Consider the following 23,643-nt stretch of genomic DNA (forward strand, 5'->3'; position numbering starts at 1 on the left):
GGGACAGGGGGGTAATCGGAGCCTATACAAGAAAAAGACCCAAATATATCAGGACGGTCCCTATAAAAATCGGGACATCTGGTCACCCTACATCTTTCTGATGGAGAAAGGAAGTTTTCCCCTCCCCTGGTGTTTTTCCTCGCTTTAGAAATATCCAGTCCGCTCTTCTCCAGTTTTGCTGGAACAAGGTTGTGGAGGTGCCTGCGATTGCGGGGTGAATCTTTAACAGAGACGTCTCGGCTCCAAACGGTTCGTTCCACATTGGAATGAAAAAAAACAGACAAAACACCAAGTGTCGAAGGACCCGGTGGGAACAAACCGCTTCCCTCTCTCAGTGGCTGCAGCTCGCAGCCTCTCAGCTCATACCTTGCTTTTGCTAAATCTCCGCTCTCCCCCTGCCAGCGGGGATTCTTCCAGGGACCACCAGCCCTCACTTTGCAATGTGAACAAGCAGATTTTTGTTGTGACTTATGGAAAAAACAAGAGGAAGGGAAAAAAAGGCAGATGCACCATATTCTTCTGCCTCCTTTGCGGGCCACTGGAGTTGGCCCCACATGTGGGTTCCCCGCACCCTATTCTAAGCCCTAAGCAACACCAGCTCAGGAACCTATGAGCCCTCTCCCCTGCCAGGGAGCATCCCCATGTACTCGACAGCAGCGTCACAATTCTCATTGTGTTTGCTCAATCATTCGGACGACCCAGGGACAGGGACACTTTCCTAGTACAGTCACGGTCAGATTGTTTTCAAAGATGAGTCTGACCTGGAAAAAAAACAAACACCAAACCCCAACACCACTCAAGGTCCGAAAGCTGCGGACTCTCCTGCACCTGCACCTCTAACCGCTGCCTTCTCCTGCCAGGCCGAAAAAGGGCCGTTACAATTCACCTTGCCGCCTCAGCGGCCCAAGCAACGGAGGTTTAGAGCAGACGTTCCATTTGAACGTTTCCTGACCTTTTCCATCCATTATACTCACAGCGGCTGGAAGGCAAGAGGGGGAGCGTTGCCTTCACCCTGCCCTCTCGCACGCACGGCAGATCACGAAGAGCAAGTTTGAAAAATCAGGCTGAGGAGGCACAACAGCGACGAACAGGATACAGCGCCCTTGGGGACTCAGCGAGTTCGGGGGGCGAAGGGTTGAACAGCTGAGAACTTACCTCCTCTTTGAGGGAGAGTGGAATTTCCTAGTTCTCTCCCACCCCCATCGGCTCTGCCGGTCTAATTTCAGAGGCCAGGCAATCTAGTGTCTATTCCTCCCCAGAGAGGGGCAAGTTTGTACTGGACAATTAAATCCACCCCCATGTGACCCCCCCCAAAATCCCAGTGAAAAAAAAATCAGAGAGAAGCAGCCATGCTTTGCGATTCAGCCGCCGCCGTGCAAGCCCCCACGCCGAGCGACTCAGATGGGCCGGTGGGTTTTTACGAAAGAAAGTGTAACCAAGTTGTATAGAATCGCTCGGCTCCTCAGGAGCCAAAATGCAGCCCCCAAAAGGAGTGACTCTGGAGCGAGAGGGGTTTAGACAGCCTGAAGCCCAGGGTGCGAATTAACTGGGGACTGCTGGACCCGCTCCAGCCCTCACACCGGCCCAGCAAGCCTACCACCCCAAGAGGGGGGGAAACTCACCTTGTTTTTGAAGTACGGGTAGTTATCCATGATCCACTGGTAAATATCCGAGAGCAGCAGCTTCTTTTCTGGGGAGGAGAGAATGGCTGTGGAGATGAGGGCAATGTAAGACTGGTTGGGTTTGTCCAGCAGATCCAGAGACTCAGGGACCGGTGGGTTCCCCCGAACCTCCTCTTCCACTGATTTCCTTTCGGAGGAGCCAGGGATGTCCTGTGGCCGGCAGCTCCTGGACTCCCGCTCCCCGCTGGCTGGCTTCCCCTTAGCGAAGAGCAGATAATCAATTGTGAAGGAGGCTCCAGGTTGGCGTCTGCTCCCAGCTCCTGCCTCTTCCATGGTCTGGGCAATTCTGGGGGTTTCACCCGAGCTCATCCCCCTTTCCTCCTCCAGCAGGAGGAGCGGCTTCCAGTGGGGCCAGGGAAACCCTGCAGGAGCTGAGGGGAATGAACCTCCTGAGTGCCTGATAATTAGTGCAGATTACCGGGTTTGCTAATTGTGTTTTCACAAACGGGCTGCCTTTGCAAAGCAGCCTGTTTATCTGGCAAAGCCACGGGTTTAGCAGGATTTGGCCTGTAAGCCTAATAAATAAAATGATTAATCCGCTCGAGGTGGAGGAATTCTGAGCCAAGCTCTTCAGCAAGGCCAGGGTTCACAAAGAGAAGAGAGCTGCTAGAGCGATGCAAGGGAGGACACAGAAGAGGGCTGGGAGATATTTAAGGAGGGTGGATCTTCTGAGAGACCTTCCTGAAAAAACAAAACCTGAAAGCCGTCGGCAGGCTTATTCACCGGCTGTGTTACCGTAGAGGGGCTGCAGATCCGTAAGAGCAGTGTTCTCCCTTGGGTGGAAAGGTGTCAAAAGGAGAGTTGAGTTGTGGGTGGGGGACCAGTTGTGGAGCTCCATTGCTGAGCAGGGTCAGAAGGAAGCCAACTAGGGAAGTTGATAAAAAGCCAAAAGGTACCGGCGTGGCTTGAGGGTGCACAACGGGTCTTGACCTCAGAAGTAGCAGCCTGGAGCACAAGGACTCCGAGAGCAATGGGTGTTTTTCAGCTGTGAATGAGGAGCACAAGACTGGGAATTCCACGGTGAGGCTCTCTGAAGAATTCTGTTTCTCACACTGGTCACAGGATAATTGATCACAAAGAATCATAGGATGGATCGAAAGCTTTTGAAGGGAAGAAATGTTCACACCCTCAGCCAGCAACTTAAGAATAAGGCGCTAGCCGGGCAAACCAGCACGACATATTCAAGCAACAACCCGCTCGTGTTGTGTCATCAGGCACTAGCCGCTGTTAGGGCCAGATTTCCAGAGGCGCAAATGGGAGTTCAGTGCTCAACTGGTCCAGCAAATAAATGGAAATTGGGCACTTCACTGCCCTTGCACCCTTAATCTTTGACCCTGAGGACAGGAAGATGGTTGAGATGCTCAAGAATTAAAAGCAAAATTGCTCTGAACCACTGAGGTTATAGCAGCTGCCAATTCTTAAAACCTTCCTGTGGCCACAAGAGCACCAATACGAAACCATACTGACTTTCAGCGTGAGAAGGTCTGTCCACTCCAATGTGTGTGTATTTGCGCATCTAAGATGGCTTGTGCCTCTTAGACAACTGAATGATGGGTAGAGCTTTCATCTCAGCCAGCCTCCCACTTACTGTGTTCTCATGTTCTTCTAGGCCCATCTCGCAAAAGAACAAATTTCTACCCTTACCCCCTCCTCACTTTCCTGTTGGAGTGAGTGGCCCACCTGTTTAAGAATAGAACTGAAAGATCACCTCGCTCCACCCTGGTCATGATGATAAAAAAAGGACACGTTCCCTTCAGAATAGAGAACAGGCCTTTGTCTGATAGAAGCAGGGCATTTTACCCCATTTTTTGAAGTGCCCAGAAAAATTAAACCAATTTAAAATCCCAACGTATTTTACTATACAGGTTAAGAGAACCAGCCGGCAAGGTTCCACGTGGCCCGTCTAGTCAGCCTTGTGCATAAGACATTAACTCACCTTCCTCCACTGTATGAACCAACTCAGATGTAAGGTTCTGCCAAACTCGAAGCCGTTTACACCCAAAGGGAGACCCTTTTGCACCACCAGAACAGTATCAGTGTAGAAGCGGGCCTTTCCAGTTAGAGGGATTTGCAGAAGTCCCTAAGGGTGCATCTATAGATGGGAGGTGTCATTCCCGGCTCAGGCAGACGGACACATGCCAGCTCTCCTCAAGCCAGTGTGCTGAAATAGCGGGGTGGCCATGGGGGTGCGGGCTAGTCCCCCCCAAGCTTGTACCTAGGATTTTGGAGGGGTGACCTAAGCTGCTGCACATGCTGGGAAGTGCCCAGATGTAGCCTAGGGGATGTGTCTACACTGCAGTGGAACGCCCGTAGCCGGCCCGCGTCAGCTGACTTAGGCTCACGGGGCTGTACAATTTCAGCGTAGATGTTCGGGCTGGAGCCCAAGCTCTGGGACCCCGCGAGGAGGGAGGGGCCCAGAGTTCAGCCTCCAGCCCACGTCTACACCAGTTTTGCAGCCCAAGCTCGAGTCAGCTGGCAAGGGTCAGCTGCATGTGTTTAAATGCAGTGTAGACAGACCCGTAGTGACTTAGGAGCACACGTCCCACCGAAAGCCAGTGGGACGTGTGCTCGTCAGCCACAGAGGTGCTTCTGAAGATTCCCTCCAAATCTCATGATCCTAGGCCCCAGATAAGCCACCCTTACCCAGCATCCATGTGCTCCTACGGCGACATGGGAATGTTAAAAACTGTGCAACTTACCAGGTTTCTGGGTGCTAATTCGCACTTTCAAGCTTGCATCAGGGCTTTGGGAAGGTTTAAAAATCTTCCCTAGAAAGGGCATAAAAGTGGCACGATCGATGGTGCTGTAACTGTCTCTCGCCAAATGAAAGGCTGAATGCTCTAATGCGACAGAGAAAGCTTGGAGAAACCAGAATCTGACTTATGTGGGAAGGCTCCCTTATTTGCAGCAGCTAAGACAGCTTGTGTTATCCGCAGGGAACCAGGCCAACAGAGGCTGCGGTCTCTCACTGTCTGCGGGTGGATGGGCCAGCGTTCCAAGCGCTTTGCCAGTTCCCAGCCCATCAGTTTGTTGGAATTGCTCAGACATTTCAAAGCCAGGATTCAAGAACTGCAGCAGGATTACGCAGTGCCGCATCTTCCCGGAAGTCCCGTCCTTGGCGTATTTTGCTTAAGACCTCTGTGCTGCTGTTCTCGTGCTGGGCTGCTGGTTAGTGGACCTCATCGGCCCAGCTCTCACTGATCCTCAGTCAACTTTTTGAAGATTAAAGTAGCAAAAAAAAAAACCTCTTCCAGGACAGAAGAGAGTTATTTAAAATGACAGTAACACCTAGAGATCCCAAAGATCTTTGTACTTACGCAGTGGCCCCTGCTCCAAAGAGCTTACAATCTAAGTGGACCAGTCAGACACAGGGAGGGGAAAGAGGCAGAGAAAGGAAGTGACTTGACCAAGGTGACAGCAGTTCAGTGGCAGAGCTAGGAAAAGAACCCAGCTCTCCTAAGTCCCAGTTCAGTGGACCATGCTGGTTAAGGTTTGGAAACCTCCAACCTCCCTGGGTCCTGTGTAATTCCTTCCACAATTCTGGCTGCCATGTGCTTTTTGTCTGTGCCCAAGGATAGGTGATTGCACCATTTTGTTTCTTATCCATGCTAAGAGGACACCACTTCTGTTCTGGCCCTGATCTAAGTTCCAGACATTTATATTAAATAAACGTGTCAACGTATAAATCCTAGGTTTGGTTCAGTGCCCTATTTTAAGTGGTGATTTGATCATGTCCGCAGGGAATGGAGCCGGAGCTCAGGGTGAATGCTGAGGGATCATAAGACCTTCAGTACAAAAAACCCTTGAATAGGAGAGAGGAACAAGGGCTGGTCCCAGATTGAATCGGTACAAGGATCCATGCAAACTTAGAGCAGCCTTTCCCACTCAGAAGCCCCATTCATGATACAAGCAGGAATGTGAACTGCAGGACAAGGCAGCCACTTTATTCCTACCGAATTCAGGAGTTCTGGTGCGGGACACATGGGAGGTTCATTGCTGTAATTTAACAGATGTACACACACCCCATCTATGAGCAGGAGATGCACATACTCCTGTGGACCAAGACCCTATGTAAACTGAGATTACAGCTACGGTTTAGTAACCCGTCTGAGACACACTTCTGGCCCATGCATGGCGTTGTGTCCACACGGCAATTTATTCCATGGTAACCATACATCCACTGAGCTTGTCCACCCCAGCGCCTCTGAACAGCTGAGCTTTAACTCTGGGCATTCTGGAAAAAAAAAAATCTAGGCAGCTATCGCCCAGTGCCTCGGCCGGGAACAGAGTAGCTGGGGACACGTGCCCACAGAGTGGCAGTCCACCAGTGCGTTCTAGGACACCCTGCCTGCCGCACCGAGAACTAGGAGGGATAAACAGGCAAACTGGTTAAAGGGAGTCTCCTCCACACCGTCAAAAAGGAGGCCATGAGCAATTTAACACCCATGTGCCCGCTTAGGCTGCATGTGGTAAGATACTACAGTTATGAATATTAACCATGTGCTGCTGCAAACCATATGTGGAGTCAGCCATGTCACTAAAGAGTTACTAACTCATAGTTACAGCATAAGAGCTGCAATGTTGTATCTTCCCCATTCAGCCTGCCTGGCTCTGCCATCTTCCACTGGAGAGTCATAGATTAAGGGCCAGGATGACCATTATGATCATCTAGCCTGGCCACCTACATGATACTGGCCAGAGAATCCCATCCCGTGACTCCTGCATGAAGCCCAACGTACAGTGCAGCCAGACTATCTCCTTTAGACGTCTGGAGCACCAGATTCTCCCTTGTCCTGTACTTCTCACTGAGTTTAAAAGTCCTAGTAAGTCACCATAGTAACATTCACACCCACTTCCCCCTGGTGTAACTGACAACGCTGGGTAACAAAGCATCGGGCTCCCAATCTTGACCCCACACAACGAAGAATCCACCATCTCTCCTGCCTGCTCTACACTTAAAAATTAGATCAACCTAGCTGTGTTGCTCAGTGCTGGGAGAAACTTCTTGCTCGGTGTGACATCGGAAGGTCGACCTCACCCGTGGTGGAGGTGCAGTTAGGTCAGCAGAAGAATTCTTTCACTCTCAAAGAGGTGGATTAACATCGACGGAAAACGCCCTTCCGTCAACGTTGGCAATGTCCACATAATGGCCCTCCGATGGCACAGCTGTGGTGTAGACGGCTGAAGCAGCTGTAAGGTAGACATGCCTTCAGTCAGAAGAGGGACACCCCAAAGTACACAATGGAAAAGGACAAGCTGGGAATTAAATGTAAATCTTTCTTTTTATTCAACAAAACACTAGAATTCTGAATGCTGAAGAATGTGTACTGAGGGAAAGAAAAATAATTGTTTTTTTCCTCTTTACAAAAAAGAAAAAAAACAGGATATAAGAAAAAACATGTACAGGAGGAGCTGGCCAACTCAAATAGAAAGCAGTAACAGAAGCATGATGTCTCCAAACAGTGGCTTGGCCTGGAAAATTTAAAAACAAATTAAATTAGGATACAAATATTAGAAAAAAAAACTGGACTCTTAACACCACCGGGTGGCTGGGGATGCAAGCCGCAAAACTTTATACAGTAAAACAATTTGAGCTCTACCAAGTTATTTTTATTTATTTATTGGTTTCAACCTGAAAACATATTGCTTATTTGCAAAAATAAAAGGAAAAAAAAAGTCTTCCGTACAAATAAAAGGTTTTTCTGTGGGAAAGGAACTAAAATGGCGGAAGAGTGAATGAGATTCCAGGGTTGCCTCTTTCCCTCATCCCCTCAATTGCTCTTAGGGGGCAGGGGGAAGACTGGGTAATTCCTTCTCCATGTTTTCACAGGCTGGTGCTGCTGCTGAGGAAACGCGAGAGGCTTGACAATCCCCCCCGCCACCCCCTCAGCCTGATGTGCCCCTGCCACGGTCAGCTTTGCAAGTGTTCGTTTAGGGGGGAAAAGGCAGGAACATCTTCCACCTGCCTCCACTTCCGTTTGCTGGGCCAAATACAGATTTGCAGGAAGGACCTTTCCCTTCAAAACACGCCCATGCGGTCCTAGGTGATCAGCTCTCACTCTCAGAGGACTCAGAGCACGATAACCCACCACCGCCGGGCCCGGGATTTCTTGAAGCAGCTTAATCCGAGGGACAGCATGCCTCACTGGAGAAAGCGCTATTCGGACATCATGCAACAAGTCTCAGTGAGGATTTGGAGAGGGAAGACTCCGAAAGCCAGGGTCTAGCTTTCTGCTCAATAGCATCTATGGGATAATATTCTGCTCTCTTCCTACAGGCTTTTGAGTAGGTCCTTAAAAGGGTATTTAAAAAGAGTTCTAGTGGAACTTGATGGCTTTTAAGTTGATGGGGTATTTTAAATGCATCACTTTTTCTTAAATGCATCAGAAGTGCTTTGGAAAGCACCATCACTTTGGTTCTGTGGTTTAACGTAGCTGCTTCCTTTCCTCCAGGCCCAAGCTTTAGGGGGAAGAGGTAATTATAGGAGATGAAATAGGGTCCACACTGCCCATGCGTCTGTACTTTCACCGATGGTTAGAGAGTACGGTGTAAGCAGAAGGGGTGGCAGGGCTGAAAATGAGAGAATGTCTTTTGCCAGTAGCTGGGAAGTCTCTATACAGCACGACTGGAAGCTACACACATGGCCTTGGTTGGAGCATCTCTGCTCAGCTGGTGGGGTGGTCCATTGCATTACTAAGGGCTGTTACTTTGAGTTCCACGCTTCCCTTGTATATGCTCAAGGGGCAAAGTCAACATGCCAACTTCCTTCTAAAGTTTATTCTCATCCACAGATGAGACAGTCGGCAAGGTCCAAAGCGAAGCAGACTTCAGAGGCTTTTAACTAGGAACAGGCAGAGCTGCGTAGGCAATTTAGTTACCAAAACAAATCTTTACAAGACAAAGGAAAAGGTTACCATTTGGAAACTCAAAAGCAACAATGTTTTGCCATTAAGAGCTTAGCAGTGGCTTTGGGTCTGGGACCAAAGCTTTAACAGAAGCGGAAAAGTCCAGAGGCCATTAATACGTGGTCGCTGTGCTCCACTTAGCCCTTGGCTAAGTCTCCAAACACAATGACATTAAATCGGTCAGCAGTACCAGTGATGGGCTTCGCACTGTTTCATGACTGAAATAAACCTGAATTGGAGTTACCGAGGTAGTTGGCTAGAAACTGAGATTTCCCCACCTGGCATTTTCTTGAAGGCCATACATCCCCTCCACCCCACCTCACGCCTACACAATGCCCCATGTCCCTGCAGGCCCCTGGCACCGATTCTGGAGACAAAGCCTTCTTTACAAAAGGGAATGCACAGCCCTTTGCATCTTCAAAAACACCAAGTTATTGCACTTCAAAAATACAACAGATTTGTGGTTCAAGCCCTCCCTGCCCTCCCCATGGCTTCTGCTCAACTAAAATGATTCACTACGCACAATTTCTACATTATCTTCAGATTAGATTAAAAGGATTCAAAATGTGTCTCTTTACATGAGGTGCAGAGCTGCTGGGGCTCCTAGCTAGAACAGTGCGATTCCAATCTTAAGTCTCTTTCCTTTCATTCCTTCCCCCACCCCTAAAAAACCCTTTAATCTTGCTGGGATATATAAACCTCCCCCACCCCCAGCCCAAGTCCCTCTCTTTCCCACCCTAACCCACCCATTCACATGTCCAGCAAAACTTTAGATAATCAGGAATGGTTATTTAACAAGACAATAAAAATGCACACAGCTTTGGAGATGCACTGGAGTTAGCCATCCTGTAGGTTTTCAGGGGAACTCCAGCGATTCACACTAATGCTGAATGGCACCCGAGGTCAGTTAGCTCTGGATCCTGGCTGCCTGGCTTAAGACACTTTTCTTACTTCGGACTCCGGGTCAGGTTGAGCTGGCAGAGCTCGGGTCAGGCTGTTTAGTGGGGAAGTTTTCCAACCAAGAAGCAGCTCAATGGTTTTATTTTTTGTTTTAATGGTTAACTTCGAATAGGAACGTCAAAAGGAGACCAGGGAGGAAGGGAAGTGAGGCGAAGGAGAAATTCCCCTCCCCTCCAGTTTAGTAAGCACCAGAGTATTCAAGTCTGTCCATTCTGAGATTCAGAGCTACTTCCACAGTCAGCAGGCAGAAACTAAACCTTTCTCGTAAGAGCAGCGTCGTTTCGGTTGGGGTCCATCATCGTCGTCGTCATCTTCGTCGTCTTCCTCCTCCTCTTCCTCGGATGATGAACTGTCCAGTGTTAAATCCACAACATCAGCGGTGACCTTGCCATTCTCTCCATTACCATTAGGAGTGGGCAACAGCCCGTTGACATCAGAAGAACCTGGGAAGAAAGGCTTTGTTAGAACATCTACAAAACTTCCCGGCTAACACTCCGACAGCTCTTTCACCATCATCACCACCGCAGCAAATCCCAGAGGGATGCAGCCTCCTTGCATATCCGAAAAGTACTTGGAGAAGGGGCAGATAAAACATTCCTTCTAGGGAGGCTGAGTACGGAAATCCATCTACTTAAAAGACCAGGGGCGTAAGTGAATACTTCCTGAGATGCCCCGGAAGACCCATACATCCTCAAAGGAAGATGTTACTCACCTGTACTGTAACTGTTGCTCTTCGAAATATGGGTGCAGACGCATATTCCACTCACATGTGCACATACCCAGAGAATTTTGCTTAGCAGTACCCATCGGGGCAGTGCTCATGCCCTCTGGCCCCCAAAGCCTCTGCCCATCACTACATATGGGCCGCTCCTCCCTGACCCCCCTCAGTTCTTTGCAACCAGAATCCAAGACTGGAGAGACCGATTCAGACATGACAGAGGGTGGGTTGCAGAATACAGGTCTGCACCCACATCTCCAAGAACAGTTACAGGTAAGTAACCATCTTTTCTTTGAGTGGCTGCAGATGTATATTTCACTCAGATGACTCTCCAAGCCCTACCTCCTACTGGTACTGCTTGAATCTACTCATACAATGACTACAAAAATGCCTTCCCTAAGTTTGCATCTGACCTAGATGCCACCGCGTTACGTTTAACAGAAGTACATATGGAAGACCATGCAGCAGCCCTGCAAGTGTCCCATATTGAAACATTGTGGAGAATGACAGATGTCGCTTGAGGTACTTCATAAGCTGTCATAATGCTTGAAGTTCTCCCACCTGGAAATTGTGTCTGTCGAGACCAAGTGTCCTGTCATCTGATCCACATAAAAGACAAAAAGCCAGTGCAACAATTGAAGTGGGTTAGTCCTTTGCACATAAAATGCCAAGCATCGCCTCCTATCGAACGTATGAAGACACTGATCATCTGAGTGTGACTTAGTAAAGGATACAGGGTAACTAAATAACCTGCTGATGGTGAAACTGCGAAATCACTTTGGATAAAAAACGTCAGATGTGGCCTGAAGGACACTTTGTCTTTGAAGAACTGTGTAGGAGGAAGCCCTGCCATTGGGGCCTGCAGTTCGCTGACTCTTCTTGTGGATGTTATAGCAATAAGAAAGTGTCTTCTGGGAAAGAAAAAAAGAGACACAAAAAGCAAGCTGGTAGCGGTTCAAATGGAGGACACAGGAGGGTGGCCAGTACAGTATTAACGTCTCACAACTGGACCATTTCCTTCACAGGTGCAAACAGACGGACAATACCTTTCAGAAATCTCACTGTCATGGAGTCAGTTTTCTCAGACTTCCCCCGGATTGGAGAATGGAATGCTGGGATTGCTGCCAACTGAACCCTCAACAAGCTAAGAGGCAGACAGGAGGACTTCAGATGTAACAAGTAATCCCAGAGCATCCTGGGCATGAGCAAACATCAGCTGAATTCCCCTAGATATTGACCAGATGGAAAAAACTGTCACTTGGCTAAATTGGTGGTCCTAGCAGATGATTTTCTACTATTAAGCAGGACCCTCCAAACTGCTTCCAAATACTGCCTTTCCTCTTCATCTAACCATCCATACCATGAAGTACAGATTGCTCAGCATAGCATATGCAACTTAGCCATGGTGCTGAGTCAGTCGGTTGGGAAAGAGATGAGGTCTGGGAGGTTGGACAGACAGATTGAGAAGGTTACAGAGCCAACCTTGTCTTTACCAAACTGATACTTATTGTGCCAGCTTGGTCAAGTCCAATTTCAGAGTTTGAGGATAACCTGAGAGATAAGAGGAATGGGGGAAAAGGCGTACATCAGGGCTGATCCCCAATTCAAATGGAAGGCATTGGTTAAAGATCCTGGACTGAGATCAAGAACAAAACTGACGGCATTTTTACTGTCCTTTGTTGCAAACCGGTTTACTGAAGGGATGCCCCATTCCCTGAGGATGGGCCTCACCATGCCGCTTTTCAGAGACCACCTGTGGTTCTCGGAGAAAGTCCTGCTGAGATGGTTGGCCAATTGGTTTTGTGAAGCTGGTAAGTGTGAGGCCGTAAAGCATGATGTCTTTGATGCAAAAGTACCAGAACTCTATTGCTTCCTGGCAAAGCTGGCTGGAACGGGCTCCTCTCTAACTGTCCACATGAACCAATGTGGTAATATGCTCCCGGTGGTATGCTCCCCTGATCTGATCCCAAAAGGCAGGACAAGTAAGTGGCTTGAAGCTCCAGTATGTTGATATGAAAAGATGCTTCCGTCTCTGACCACAAATCATGAACCTTTAACGTCCCTAGATGCGCTATTATGGAGGCATCGTTGACTGGAGTCCTGGTCAGCAGAGGACAGGCAAAGGGAACCTGCCATGCATTGTTCTGTTTAGCCCAATATCTCTGGTAGCACTCAAACCAGTGTCCGTCCAATGATTGGCTACTCGGGTGATAGACCAATTTCAACCATGACTGAAGAGGAAAAAGATGCAATCTAACGTGCTGGACCATGGGGCCATATGGTCTAGTGACTTCAGGTATATGTGGACCATGGTCAAAGGCTGAGATTAGAGATCCAGAAGCACAAAGGTGTCATATTGTTTGGAATCACTGACTTGGGAGAAAGGGCCTCAAATTCATAGAGTCTAGTAGGGTCCCCATAAAAATACATGTCTACTTCGCTGTGTTCAGAATCAACCCCAGTTGATCAAAGAGGTACAGTGTGAACTGGAGAGGACTGAGGACTTATTCTTTGGATCTGCCCCTCACTAGCCAGTTGTCTAGGTACGGGAGGACATGAATTCCCCTCCATTGGGGATAAGTCACTACAACCATCATCATACATTCACTAAAGACACGTGGGGCTGATGACAGGCCAAAGTGGAGACCTCCCTTGGGCATGGGGGATCAGGAAGTACCAGGAGCAGAATCCTTTTCCCTGACAAAGAGGAACCACCTTCTCTACAGCTCCCAGAGCACAGAGTCTGGACCTGCTGAAGCAGCGGCTTGTGAGATGGGTCCCTGAAAACAGATGGGGTTAAGGACATGGAAAGGGAAAAGTACAGAAGTTGGATGGCATAACCTGACCCCACAGTGCTTAGGGCCCATCTGTCCATAGTTATTGCTTCCCATGCACTGCAGAAGTGAGACAGCCAGCCCCCGAACTGAGATGTAGTTGAGACGGTCACAACTGGTAAGCTGCTCTCGATATGCAAGTCAAAGACGCTGCCTGCCCAAAGATGGAGGAGGAGGAGGAGGAGGATGGGCTGGTTGGTTGGTTGGTTAAAATTAGAACCAGGTCTCCTCTGTGATTCATGCCCTTTTCTGAAGAAGTCTTGCAGCCTAGCAAGGCAGGAGAACAGCTGGAAGTATCACTTCAGATGATATTGCTGGGCTGTAGCTGACCCCACAAAATGACGCCTCTTTGTGGCCTGGGTATAAAATTCCCCAATCACTGGAAAGTAGCACGAGTCCTCAAAAGAATGCAACATATCAGCAGTTTCTTAGAGCGTAAAAACTGATCACAAAAGGTAAGTCCTCTATGCTCTTTTGGCCCTCAGGAGCTATGCCAGAATTCTGTAACCTTGAGGCCTTTCTCAATGTTACAGCCGAAGCCATAAATCTGTACAAAGCATTTGCCACATCCAATGTTGACTGCAAAGAGGTTTTGGCCACCGAACGGCCTTATGCAATCAATGCCTCAAAATTCTCCCTGGAGGATTCTGATAACCAATCTGTAAACGTGGACTCAGCGTCCCAATTCACAAAGTCATATTTAGGTAGTATTTTCTGCTGGTTGGCAATGCACATTTGTAATGGAGATTGAATAAGCTTTCCTCCCCATCAAGTCCAACCTCTTAGACTCCGACTTGAGGAATGGATTTATATCCCCCCTGCCATAACTTCTTGTTTTTTACCATCACAACCAGGGAAGTAGGAGCTGGATGTGAGAAAATGCACTTGCATGGGAACCTTGCCTGGAAACATAATCTCTCATCAGTACACTTTGCTGTGGGTGTTAGAGACATTGGGGGTATTTCACAGATTTGGGAGGCTCTAATTATCACTTCATTTATAATGAGAGCCATTCTCCTAGGAGCTGAGAACTGAAGGATATCCAGTAACGCATGTTTGTTCTCCTTAAAAACCTCAGCTTGAATAGCCAAGATTGAGGCTATTCATCTCAGGAGATCTTGATAAGGATTTAAAATCTTTAGGTACCAGAGATGAAGAATCCAGCACTATAGCATCATCTGGTGACAAGGAAGAAGAGGGAAGCAGTGGAAATACATGACTATAACGAGGGTTCCAGGATGCACCGATTAAGAGGAAGCCTACACAGTCTATGGTGAAGCACGAGCAGCTCAGAAGGGGAGAGAACAGGTGAGCTTGCCCTGGACTTAAAGGAAGATGGGGACCTTCCCGAATAAGAACCCACCCAAGGATTCCAAGTAAGTCACTGGATAGGGTATGACAGTGACCAGTAGAAGCTAGGCCAGGTGCAGTTATCCCTACTGCATGAGTGGTACCAATCCTCATACCACTGGCAATCGCTCAGAAGTTTAAGTGACTTCAGAGTGGGACTGCGAAGGTGAAGGAGATGGAAAGGTCTCCTAACTAGATCCTAAAGGCCCTTCCATGTAGTCTGACTGTAATGGAGGAGCCATTCCAGAGGAAGCAAGTAAAGGCCTTACATCATCTGCAAGAGATGGCACTCACAGTCCTGATAAAGGCATCCCACTCGGTACTGAAGCTGGCATTGGTACCAAAACCAGAGTTGATCCCAGACCCAGAGTTAGACCGCGCTGCAATCATTGTCGGTACCGAAGATAGCATCTGCACTGGCAAACCCCACAGTACAGACCAGGAAGCCAACTGCAACCCTGCCCCATGGGTACGAGGTGCTGCAGACAGAGCCAACAACAGTCTGCAGCCAGGCCCAGTGGTGCCAAGGACACCGAATACTAAGCCACCCCTGTAAAATGCTCCTGAACAAGTGGTGAGTCAGGAACAGAAAGGCACAGCAAAACCACTGCTGCCCAACACACTGCCAATATGGAAGCCATCCAGGACGACACCACTGGTGTTGGGACTGGGCTCAATGGATGCCCCACAGGCGGTACCAGAGTTAACTGTACTGGTTTCACACTGGTACTGCAGAGTGGGTTGATAGTCCACCTCTATCCCACATACTGAAAGACTCATGGTGCCGGTCTACACTCCTCTTAGAAAGGGAGGAGGAACCTCTCCAAGTTCTGGAGCAGCTCCAGTCCATTTTGTGAGAGCTTTTCCTCAGATTACCAAAGGAAGGAGAACAATCGCTGTTGCTCCCGGGCGAGGAATCCAAGTATGACTGTGGAGTCGCAGCCCATACAAGCTCTCTGAGGGGCCTGATGATCTGTGGCAGTCCCCTCTGCTGAAGCAGGCCTCACGTTCTGCTCTAGTAGGTGCTAATTTAAGTGCAAGGTTCTAACCACCTGCATTCTCTTCTTGAACTTACAGATGGAGCATCTTTCCTTAATGTGCCCTTGCCCAAGGCACAAACATTGAGTGTGGGCAGAGCTGCCCAGAGGATTCAGGGGGCCTGGGGCAAAGCAGGGAAGCTGTGGCGCTTGTACTCATCTGGTGGTGGTCCAGGCCTTCAGCATTTTGGCGGCAGGGGGCCCTTCGGTCACTCCACACCTTCGGCAGCACTGAAGGGCCCCCCGCCGCCGAAGACCCGGAGTGACTGAAGGGCCCCCCGGCCACCAAAATGCTGAAGACCCGGACCGCTGCCGGACCAGGGCTTGCGGGGCCCGGGGCAAATTGCCCCACTTGCGCGCGCTCCCCTCACAGGCGGCCCTGTGTGGGGGGGTCACTGGTAGGGATAGCTACTCCACATGGTGGACAATGCTTAAAATTCAGGGAAGGTGTCACACCTGGCTAAAAAACTAACTACACAGCACTAAACCCTAAGGTACTACTAACCTAACCATTTCTTGTCTCCCCCCCCCCCCCCCATAAACACTGCGATAGAGAACACGAGGAGAAACACCACACCTGAACGCTCCAACTCAAGCCGCGGGTGGGCGAGAAGGAACCAAGGGGGATCCTTATATAGCCATGGTAGGGGCTATGGCAACCAGCGGGCACAAGTACCACCCCAACAGGTACTGCCAAGCAGAGTTCTTTAGCTTCAGTGCTTTGGACAAGTGCACACATGACTGGAACACACATCTGCAGCCACTCAAAGAATTAGTGTTTGCTCGGGAAATATTTGCACAAAAATAAGGGACCGCTTCAGTTAGAGACGTTACAGAACAACGCAGACTGATTTGTTGGTAAAAACACCACTAGCGAAGGTCTGGCCTTCCACTGTGCATGAGTGGAAGCAGAACATTTCAGGGTTATTCCATAAGTGAGTATATAAAAGAGGTTAGTTCCCTGCCACTTTGAAGGGATAACCCAGTTTTGCTAAACAACTGATTTGAATGCTAGCTAAACCATTAGGGATCTATTCAAAGGGCTTGAGGACCCCAACCAGAATGATCCCCTTACTGTGCAGTTACTACCTCTCTGATACTACTTACTCTTTTGTATAGAAAAACGGGGGAACCTATTAGCTGACATACAGCCGTATTCTGAGCAGAGCGCATAAGGTGTTCGACAACTCTCCGACACTGACCCAGCTTCCTGATTTTGTATCGAGCGATCTGTGTATGTTCTTTACAGTTCATCGTTCAGTGCATTTAAAATCTTTAGCCCCACTCACTACACACTCACCTAGTACCAATATTGGACACTGAGGGCTGCAGCTTCTCTCTTTCTCAGCTTTGATTGGACACCAGGATCCATCCACCAGGTATTCGATTTCATCTGCATCCTCACATTCAGTCAATATTTTTGATAGCAGCCTGGAGAAGAAAGATGATGCCATCTATTAGCCTTGAGGCAACCAGCAGAGCACCTTTGACGATAGAATGCTAATATGGATCCTCACCTTAAATGGCCCTAACATTTATGTTAGGAAGGGAATTTGATAGTGAAAAGCTGTTACACCCAAGTCCTATTCCCACCCCCCCACCCCCCACACACAACAGGTACTGGCAGTGCCAACATCCCCAGTCCATCCTGACATGGCTTAAACCATGAATCAGAGAGCAGCCTCCATGCTCAATTCAGTCCTTGGTCTCTGTTGATGCTGCCCATGGTGTGGGAGAGGACAACTACTGTTACTTATGACAGGTGGTAGTTCTGTGATGAAGACTTTCCACCAGGAAGTGGGCTGAGATAGCAGCTCAGTTATTAGACCACATTTGAACACGATGCAAAAGACTCAGCTCCTCACACCCCATCCTGTAGCCCAGCAGATCCCAAAGGCTGAAATTTTAATTACAGTAGAACACAGTCCCATCCCACTGCAAGTGTGAAGTGAGGCCAATAGACAAGTCCCTCGTGATGCTGTCCAGACAATATTCTTATGATGCCACATCTATCGTACACTGGGTGACTCATGCACACACATTCCATTTAAGCAGCAAAGAATCCTGTGGCACCTTATAGACTAACAGACGTTTTGCAGCATGAGCTTTCGTGGGTGAATACCCACTTCTTCTTGCATCCGAAGAAGTGGGTATTCACCCACGAAAGCTCATGCTGCAAAACGTCTGTTAGTCTATAAGGTGCCACAGGATTCTTTGCTGCTTTTACAGAACCAGACTAACACGGCTACCCCTCTGATACATTCCATTTATTACATTATGAAAGGACAGAGTAATCCACAAGATTAAGAAAGTCAGGTAGGAAGTGTAGCCTTCCTCTCTTCTTACTCTATCAGTCCAGGCACTGCGCTTCCCAAGCTAGTGATGAAATCTCTGGGAAGTATAATGCATGCAATGTCCTCCCGGCTAGAGGCTGCATCAGAAAAAGCTTCTGTGCCCAGCCCACACTGTGTTGAAAATACAAAAATGATGGCATAGATCCAGATGGCCACCTTACCCATCTCTAATCATGAAGCGATGGACCTCTAACCAGATGGAGACTACCTCTCTGGTTCATCATGCCTTAGAGGTTGGACATTTGCTTTACTATTGTTGAAGTGTTTCTCATCACTGGCCTCACGAGGGTGTTTAATAGTTATTGGAACAGAGCATCTAGAATTCAGATTGGAGAAAGCTTCACTCACGCCTAGGCTGTGGAGTTTTCCCTTTATCAGTACAAGGGTGAACCAACACTTGATTTGTAAAAGTTTGAAGTTTCCTTGATGCGTGAAACCATTTCTGAGAACTGTTTTGTCCCGACTGAGTGGGATCTGCTATTTGATTCATGACAGGATCTGGACAGCTCTAGTCTCCTAGCCTAGCAAAACGGATACTAGAAATAGAACTTTAAAGATGTAAAATGGTTCAGGGAGGCTTACATGAGATCCCTCAACTAGCTTGGTCTTCAGTAGCTTCCTTGGATCTTTACTGGAAGAGTTGTGTTCCTTTGCTTGCTGAAATGGACAACATCCGGATCAGACTCCAACATGGTCCGTTCTAGTTTACTCCTAGACTGACTATTACTATCAATTTTACAAAAACTGAACAGGAACAAAGTTCAGCTGTCTAGAGAAATGCCAGATTAATGACAAAGGCATGGATTGGATCGAGTTCATCTTCTCTACCTCACTGTTTTCTGCTGTAAAATAAAGAAAAGGAAGCTTTGCCAGTGGAGGTAGCACTACCGGAACACCCTTTCTTCCATAAGCTTTAGTCCTCCATAGCCAGGCGTAAATGAGAAAGGGGAATGGATATTCCTGTTGTATTTACTCCTGGGGGAATTCTGAACACAATAGTTTAAAATTCTGCATATTTGTCAAAATAATGCAATATAATCACTCTGGTTTTAATTATTTCGGTAATTTAAACTACAATACAATGGATGGAGCATAGGAGTGGGGAGCATTGGAGAAAGTCCCCAAACCCCCTTGCCTAACAGTAATGTGGCTAGGTTTGATCCTTTATTTCTAGTTATTAGTCAACAAATATATGCAGCCATATGCTCAGTGTTGCATCATAGACAACTGAGGGCTGGGGAAATCAAACTCACAATTTACATTGGCTACTGACCATCTCCAGAAAGGTCAGTAGCAAACAGTTCATGGAGCACATTTTGATAGGAAATGTTTTCAGTCCAAAAATGTAGACCAGTTCTAATCACGAAAGCACAATAAGCATTTATAAGGCCACACTGTCTTTTACATCAGTGCTTCTCAAAGTCGGGCTGCCGCTTGTTCAGGGAAAGCCCCTGGTGGTCTGGGCCGGTTTTTTCACCTGCTGCATCTGCAGGTTCGGCTGATCGCAGCTCCCACTGGCCACGGTTCGCTGCTCCAGGCCAATGGAGGCTGTGGGAAGCGAACAGCGGCCAGTGGGAGCCACGATCGGCCGAACCTGTGGATGTGGCAGGTAAACAAACCGGCCCGGACCGCCAGGGGCTTTCCCTGAACAAGCAGTGGACCAGCTTTGAGAAGCCCTGCTTTACCCCCTTCTGGCAATATGAAGGAGCCTTAAAACTTTTACACCTGTTTTATACACCTGTGGGGGGAAAATTCAAAAGACAATGGGAACAATTCATTAAGCAGGTAGGCTGCTACATTCTGCTCTGCCTGAGGGGACAGAGCCTGCCTCATTCCTACCTCCTTAGAAACTCCCTGAAGCTCTTCTCCTTCACACCGAGCATGCTGCAATAGCGAGCGAGAGGGACAGAATGTCTCTCTCACTTGCATGACTGTTCAGCTCCCCCCCTTCCGGTGGTGATTTACACCTCTACCAGCTGCTCTGGGCACCTGAGCCAACCTGTCTGTGCTGTCGGGAAGGGGGCGCATGACCACTCTTGTAGCTTTCCTGTCAGAAGTCATTTTTCTGTGGGGAAGCAAAGAAATCTGCAGGGGACATCAATTCCGCACATGCACAGTGATGCAAAATTCCCCCAGGAGTATGCATTGGTAGGCTTGGCAGAATTTATTTAATAATTTTGATGGATAATCTCAAAGACTATTTAAGCACCTTCTTCTCTTTTCATCCGTTTAAATTTTCCACATTTTCAGGAAATTAGGTGGGGTCAAACATTATTTAATGACAGTAGACGTTAAGATTCAAAAAGTAAAATCTTTATGACTGTTAAACACGTCAAAATATACAAAGTAAATATCTTTAAATCAAACTCTAGGAAGTTCTCAAACATTTTTCTTTCTTTGCATATCAGTAACTTTATTTTTTATCATTTACTGAGAAAAATCTAATTCTTGCAAGCCTACGTATTGGCCACAGGGCAAAGTGAACAGGTAATCTAGGTCTAGGTTGCTTCAGATTGACTGAGGAGGTCCCAATAGCCAGAGAAGATCAGTAACTATGAATTTCTTGATGGCCCGAGTACTGTCTGCATGATTAAATCCATGGGAATATATAACCAAGGTTGAAGTTCACAGATACTCCCTCATCTGCCCTTTGTAGAATTCATCTGAGCTCTTGTGATTGGGTCCATCAGTATATTTGAGGGAAATCCCCGTTAGGAGGTCTGAGATATCAGAGGGGGGAGTTCATTTCCCAGAAACCAGGAGCTCTGCACCTCGTTGCCATCACCACTTGTACAATTGTCAGCAATTTCTACACTGGAGCTCAGTGAATAGTCAGGCTGCCTACCCATTTCCTGACTCCTGTGCTGCCTTGTTCACACAGGAAACAATGGCATTCATCACTTTGTTCCTTCCTTTGCTCTTAGCAGAGTAGGCAACCAGTTTACTGAGTTCTCCTTTAAGGTGATCAGCATCTAAACCCATGTTCCTGGAGCTACTGGGAATCCTAGTCAGGTCTGTAACTTGTTTAGAGTGGCATCTGTTGCCAGGACTAGCTAATTCAGTGGTTCTTGTAGAGGACTCTTGTCCTGGCTCTGCATATGGAAACCATACCTCAATGATAAGAGGCAGACATTCCTTGGATACGACTATCCTCTTGATAATACTCAGTTCCATCTCTCCATGTTTCTTTATATGATCTTCTAATATCACTGTATCAAACCTTGTTCTGAGATGCACAATGGAAGCATATCCCCTCCAAGGTGATGGTCTATTATCAAACATTAATCTTTGAGCAGCTGACATTCTTAAATGTCTTCAAGGCTAAGGACTTTCTTTGACTCAGCCAGTTGCCCAAGTATAGACAGACTGTGAAGCCTTCTCCCTTCCAGGTTGATGTATAAACGTCCACCGTTTGAGAATGTCTATGGTGTTGTTGCTAGACCCAAGATATTGGTACTGGTATGTGGACTCCAACACTGAATATTGCATCTGTAGGACATGCTCCTCACAGGCCAGTTCTCTCATCAAGTGTTTTCAAAGGGCATAGAAACCCGCTATTGTTCACAATCTGAAGGCATGAGCTTTTAGGGTTGCCACCCTAATGTTTGGGACCCACAAGAACACATTGGGCAGCACAAGTCAACAGAATGAAAGAACTCTCCTCCAGATATATTAAACTCACAGATATTTCTCCACAAGGGGAGAAATATGTTTGCGGTTGGCCAGTCTAAGGACCTTCCCTAAAATCTGTGGCTTCAGACCCTTGCCCCAGATTGGGGAAGACAAAACGCAGGCCTCCTGCCTCCCAGTGTGGACCATAATGCTCTCTTGGACTTGGTTCTCTGGTCTGCCTCCTTCATACGCTGTTTTAACAAAGTGACCCAAACTCGACTGGCTGGATCAGAGCTCAGCAGGGCCTTCTACAAACCTTAGATACTTTTTTGGAATCCTACTGGCGCACTTACTGTGCTTACTATGCTGTTTGTAAGTGCTGCCAGACCTTGTAATGTTGTTAGAGATACAATACACAGGATCTTCATTCTGAAAGCCTAAAGCTTACTCACAAAAAGCTCCTCTCAGAAAGCAGCACAAAACAACTAGTGTGACATTATAACAAAGATGATTCAATGCTTAACAGCTTGAGGTTCTTTGAACCTACCAAAGTAAGGTTATTGGAGGCAGATACTACCAGAACCATGAACCAACAAGCTCCTTTTATTCATGGAAGAACATTATAAAAGCATCTTTGTTGTACTGTCTCCATCTACAGGCAGGGAAGAGCCTGGATTAGTGCTGAACGATGCAAGACTACAACCCTAAGCTGCTTTGATGAACCCAGACCAAAAGAAAAGTAAAAATAAAATCATTTCAAGAACATATTAGTAAAAACAATAGCTAAAAAGCCAGGAAAAATTCCAAGCTAAGCTTACAAGAACCCCAAACCTTTGAAAGTGTGGGTATTCATAAATAAGGTGCCCAAAATACCTTCAATATGCCCCTACAGAGATTCCAACCCCGTATCTTGTTCCTTTTATTGGAACTCATAATAGAAAAAGCTTTGCTGGCAATTTTTATAAGGACTTTAAGGAGTTTGCAGCCTACTGCTACAGATACTATTTGCACAGTTTGCAGGTGGAGTATCCAAAAAAAAAAATGTACCCACAGAGCACTGGTTTATAACTGCATTCATACCTCCATCTCAGATGTGCTAGCTCTGCATCTAATGTCACCTGGATTAATGGTTGGCACATACTTATGACGTGCTGAGAACTGCTTGTGAGGTACTGCAGGATCAGGCCCTTAATGAAGGAGTGGGAGAAGAGTGCATGCCGAAGGCAGCCTGTCTTGTCAGGAGTGTGTAAAGTAGTTTTACTCTAGGGAGTGTAAATGACAATCAGTCACTGCATGGAAAAGAGCAAAGCATCCTAGCTTTTGCGGTCACCAAGATGAAAAATGAAGACGGTCGTACGAGTTTCAGAGCGAGCTGATGGGAAGCTACAGAATCAAGAAGCAAAGACTAATGACCGAGTCTCACGCAAACCCACTACCACCAGTAACAGGGAGGTTAGTCTCTTACGTGCCCATGGAGCAATTATATATTTTAAATATAAAAACAATTTTGAAATGGAGGTGGATCAGCTAGAAGGCCTTAAAAACCAGAGCATGAGCCCAACGTGGAAGAGGGTGGGGAAGAATAACCAAAGGGGCAGAAGAGGAAGGAGCGTAGGAACTCACCCATCAATTATTAGCTGGTCATAGGGTGCTGGTTTGTCACACACAGGACACATCCAAGTGGGCTTCTTCTCATTCATCTGGAGGTAGAAGACTGCATCGAAGCACTGTAGGTGTGCACAGGTCTCAGCCCGGCATGGGACAGACAGACGCATCTTCACCAGCTACGGGACCAAGAGCAGACAGACCAGTGACCCATCCCACCATTGTATCACTAGATGCTTCCCCTTCCAAAATGGGATACTGGTGCCATGTGCAAATACACAAGAAACTGCTTCTAGATGGTTTTGGTGAAAAAGATGATTATCCTGTAAAGATGGTTTGGACAGATAAATAGAAGAGCTAATGTTAACGGCCTGGATTGCTGGGCAGCAACTTACCGGGCAGATGAGCGAGACTCGAACACCTGTAGTAGCAATTTCACTGTCTGGATCCAAACGTAATTTCTCTTTTACTGTATTCAGGAAGACAAGAGGGGATAAAATTAAAGCAGCCTGTTTTAAACCTAGAAATAACATGGAGTATAAGAGACAAGTGTCTGCGATTGTCACACGGGGAAAAACCTGCTGAT

The 23,643-nt window shown here is 47.5% G+C and overlaps 1 protein-coding gene across 2 annotated transcripts in view; it reads right to left on the reverse strand.

The window, feature by feature from the left end:
• Positions 1-9,620: 9,620 nt before the first annotated feature.
• The window catches only part of PIAS4 (protein inhibitor of activated STAT 4), a 34,415-nt gene continuing 20,392 nt past the window's right edge, over positions 9,621-23,643 (reverse strand). For both annotated transcript variants that reach the window (XM_039516132.1, XM_039516133.1), the window contains exons 8-11: positions 23,453-23,526; positions 23,076-23,236; positions 16,787-16,917; positions 9,621-9,990 (exon numbers count right to left, since the gene is read on the reverse strand). In XM_039516132.1, coding sequence (XP_039372066.1) covers positions 9,785-9,990; positions 16,787-16,917; positions 23,076-23,236; positions 23,453-23,526 — 572 coding nt within the window. In that variant the 3' untranslated portion in view covers positions 9,621-9,784. The remainder of the gene's footprint in view (positions 9,991-16,786; positions 16,918-23,075; positions 23,237-23,452; positions 23,527-23,643) is intronic.

The sequence above is a fragment of the Mauremys reevesii genome, linkage group 26, assembly GCF_016161935.1.
Source record: "Mauremys reevesii isolate NIE-2019 linkage group 26, ASM1616193v1, whole genome shotgun sequence".
NCBI classification, from domain to species: Eukaryota; Metazoa; Chordata; order Testudines; family Geoemydidae; genus Mauremys; species Mauremys reevesii.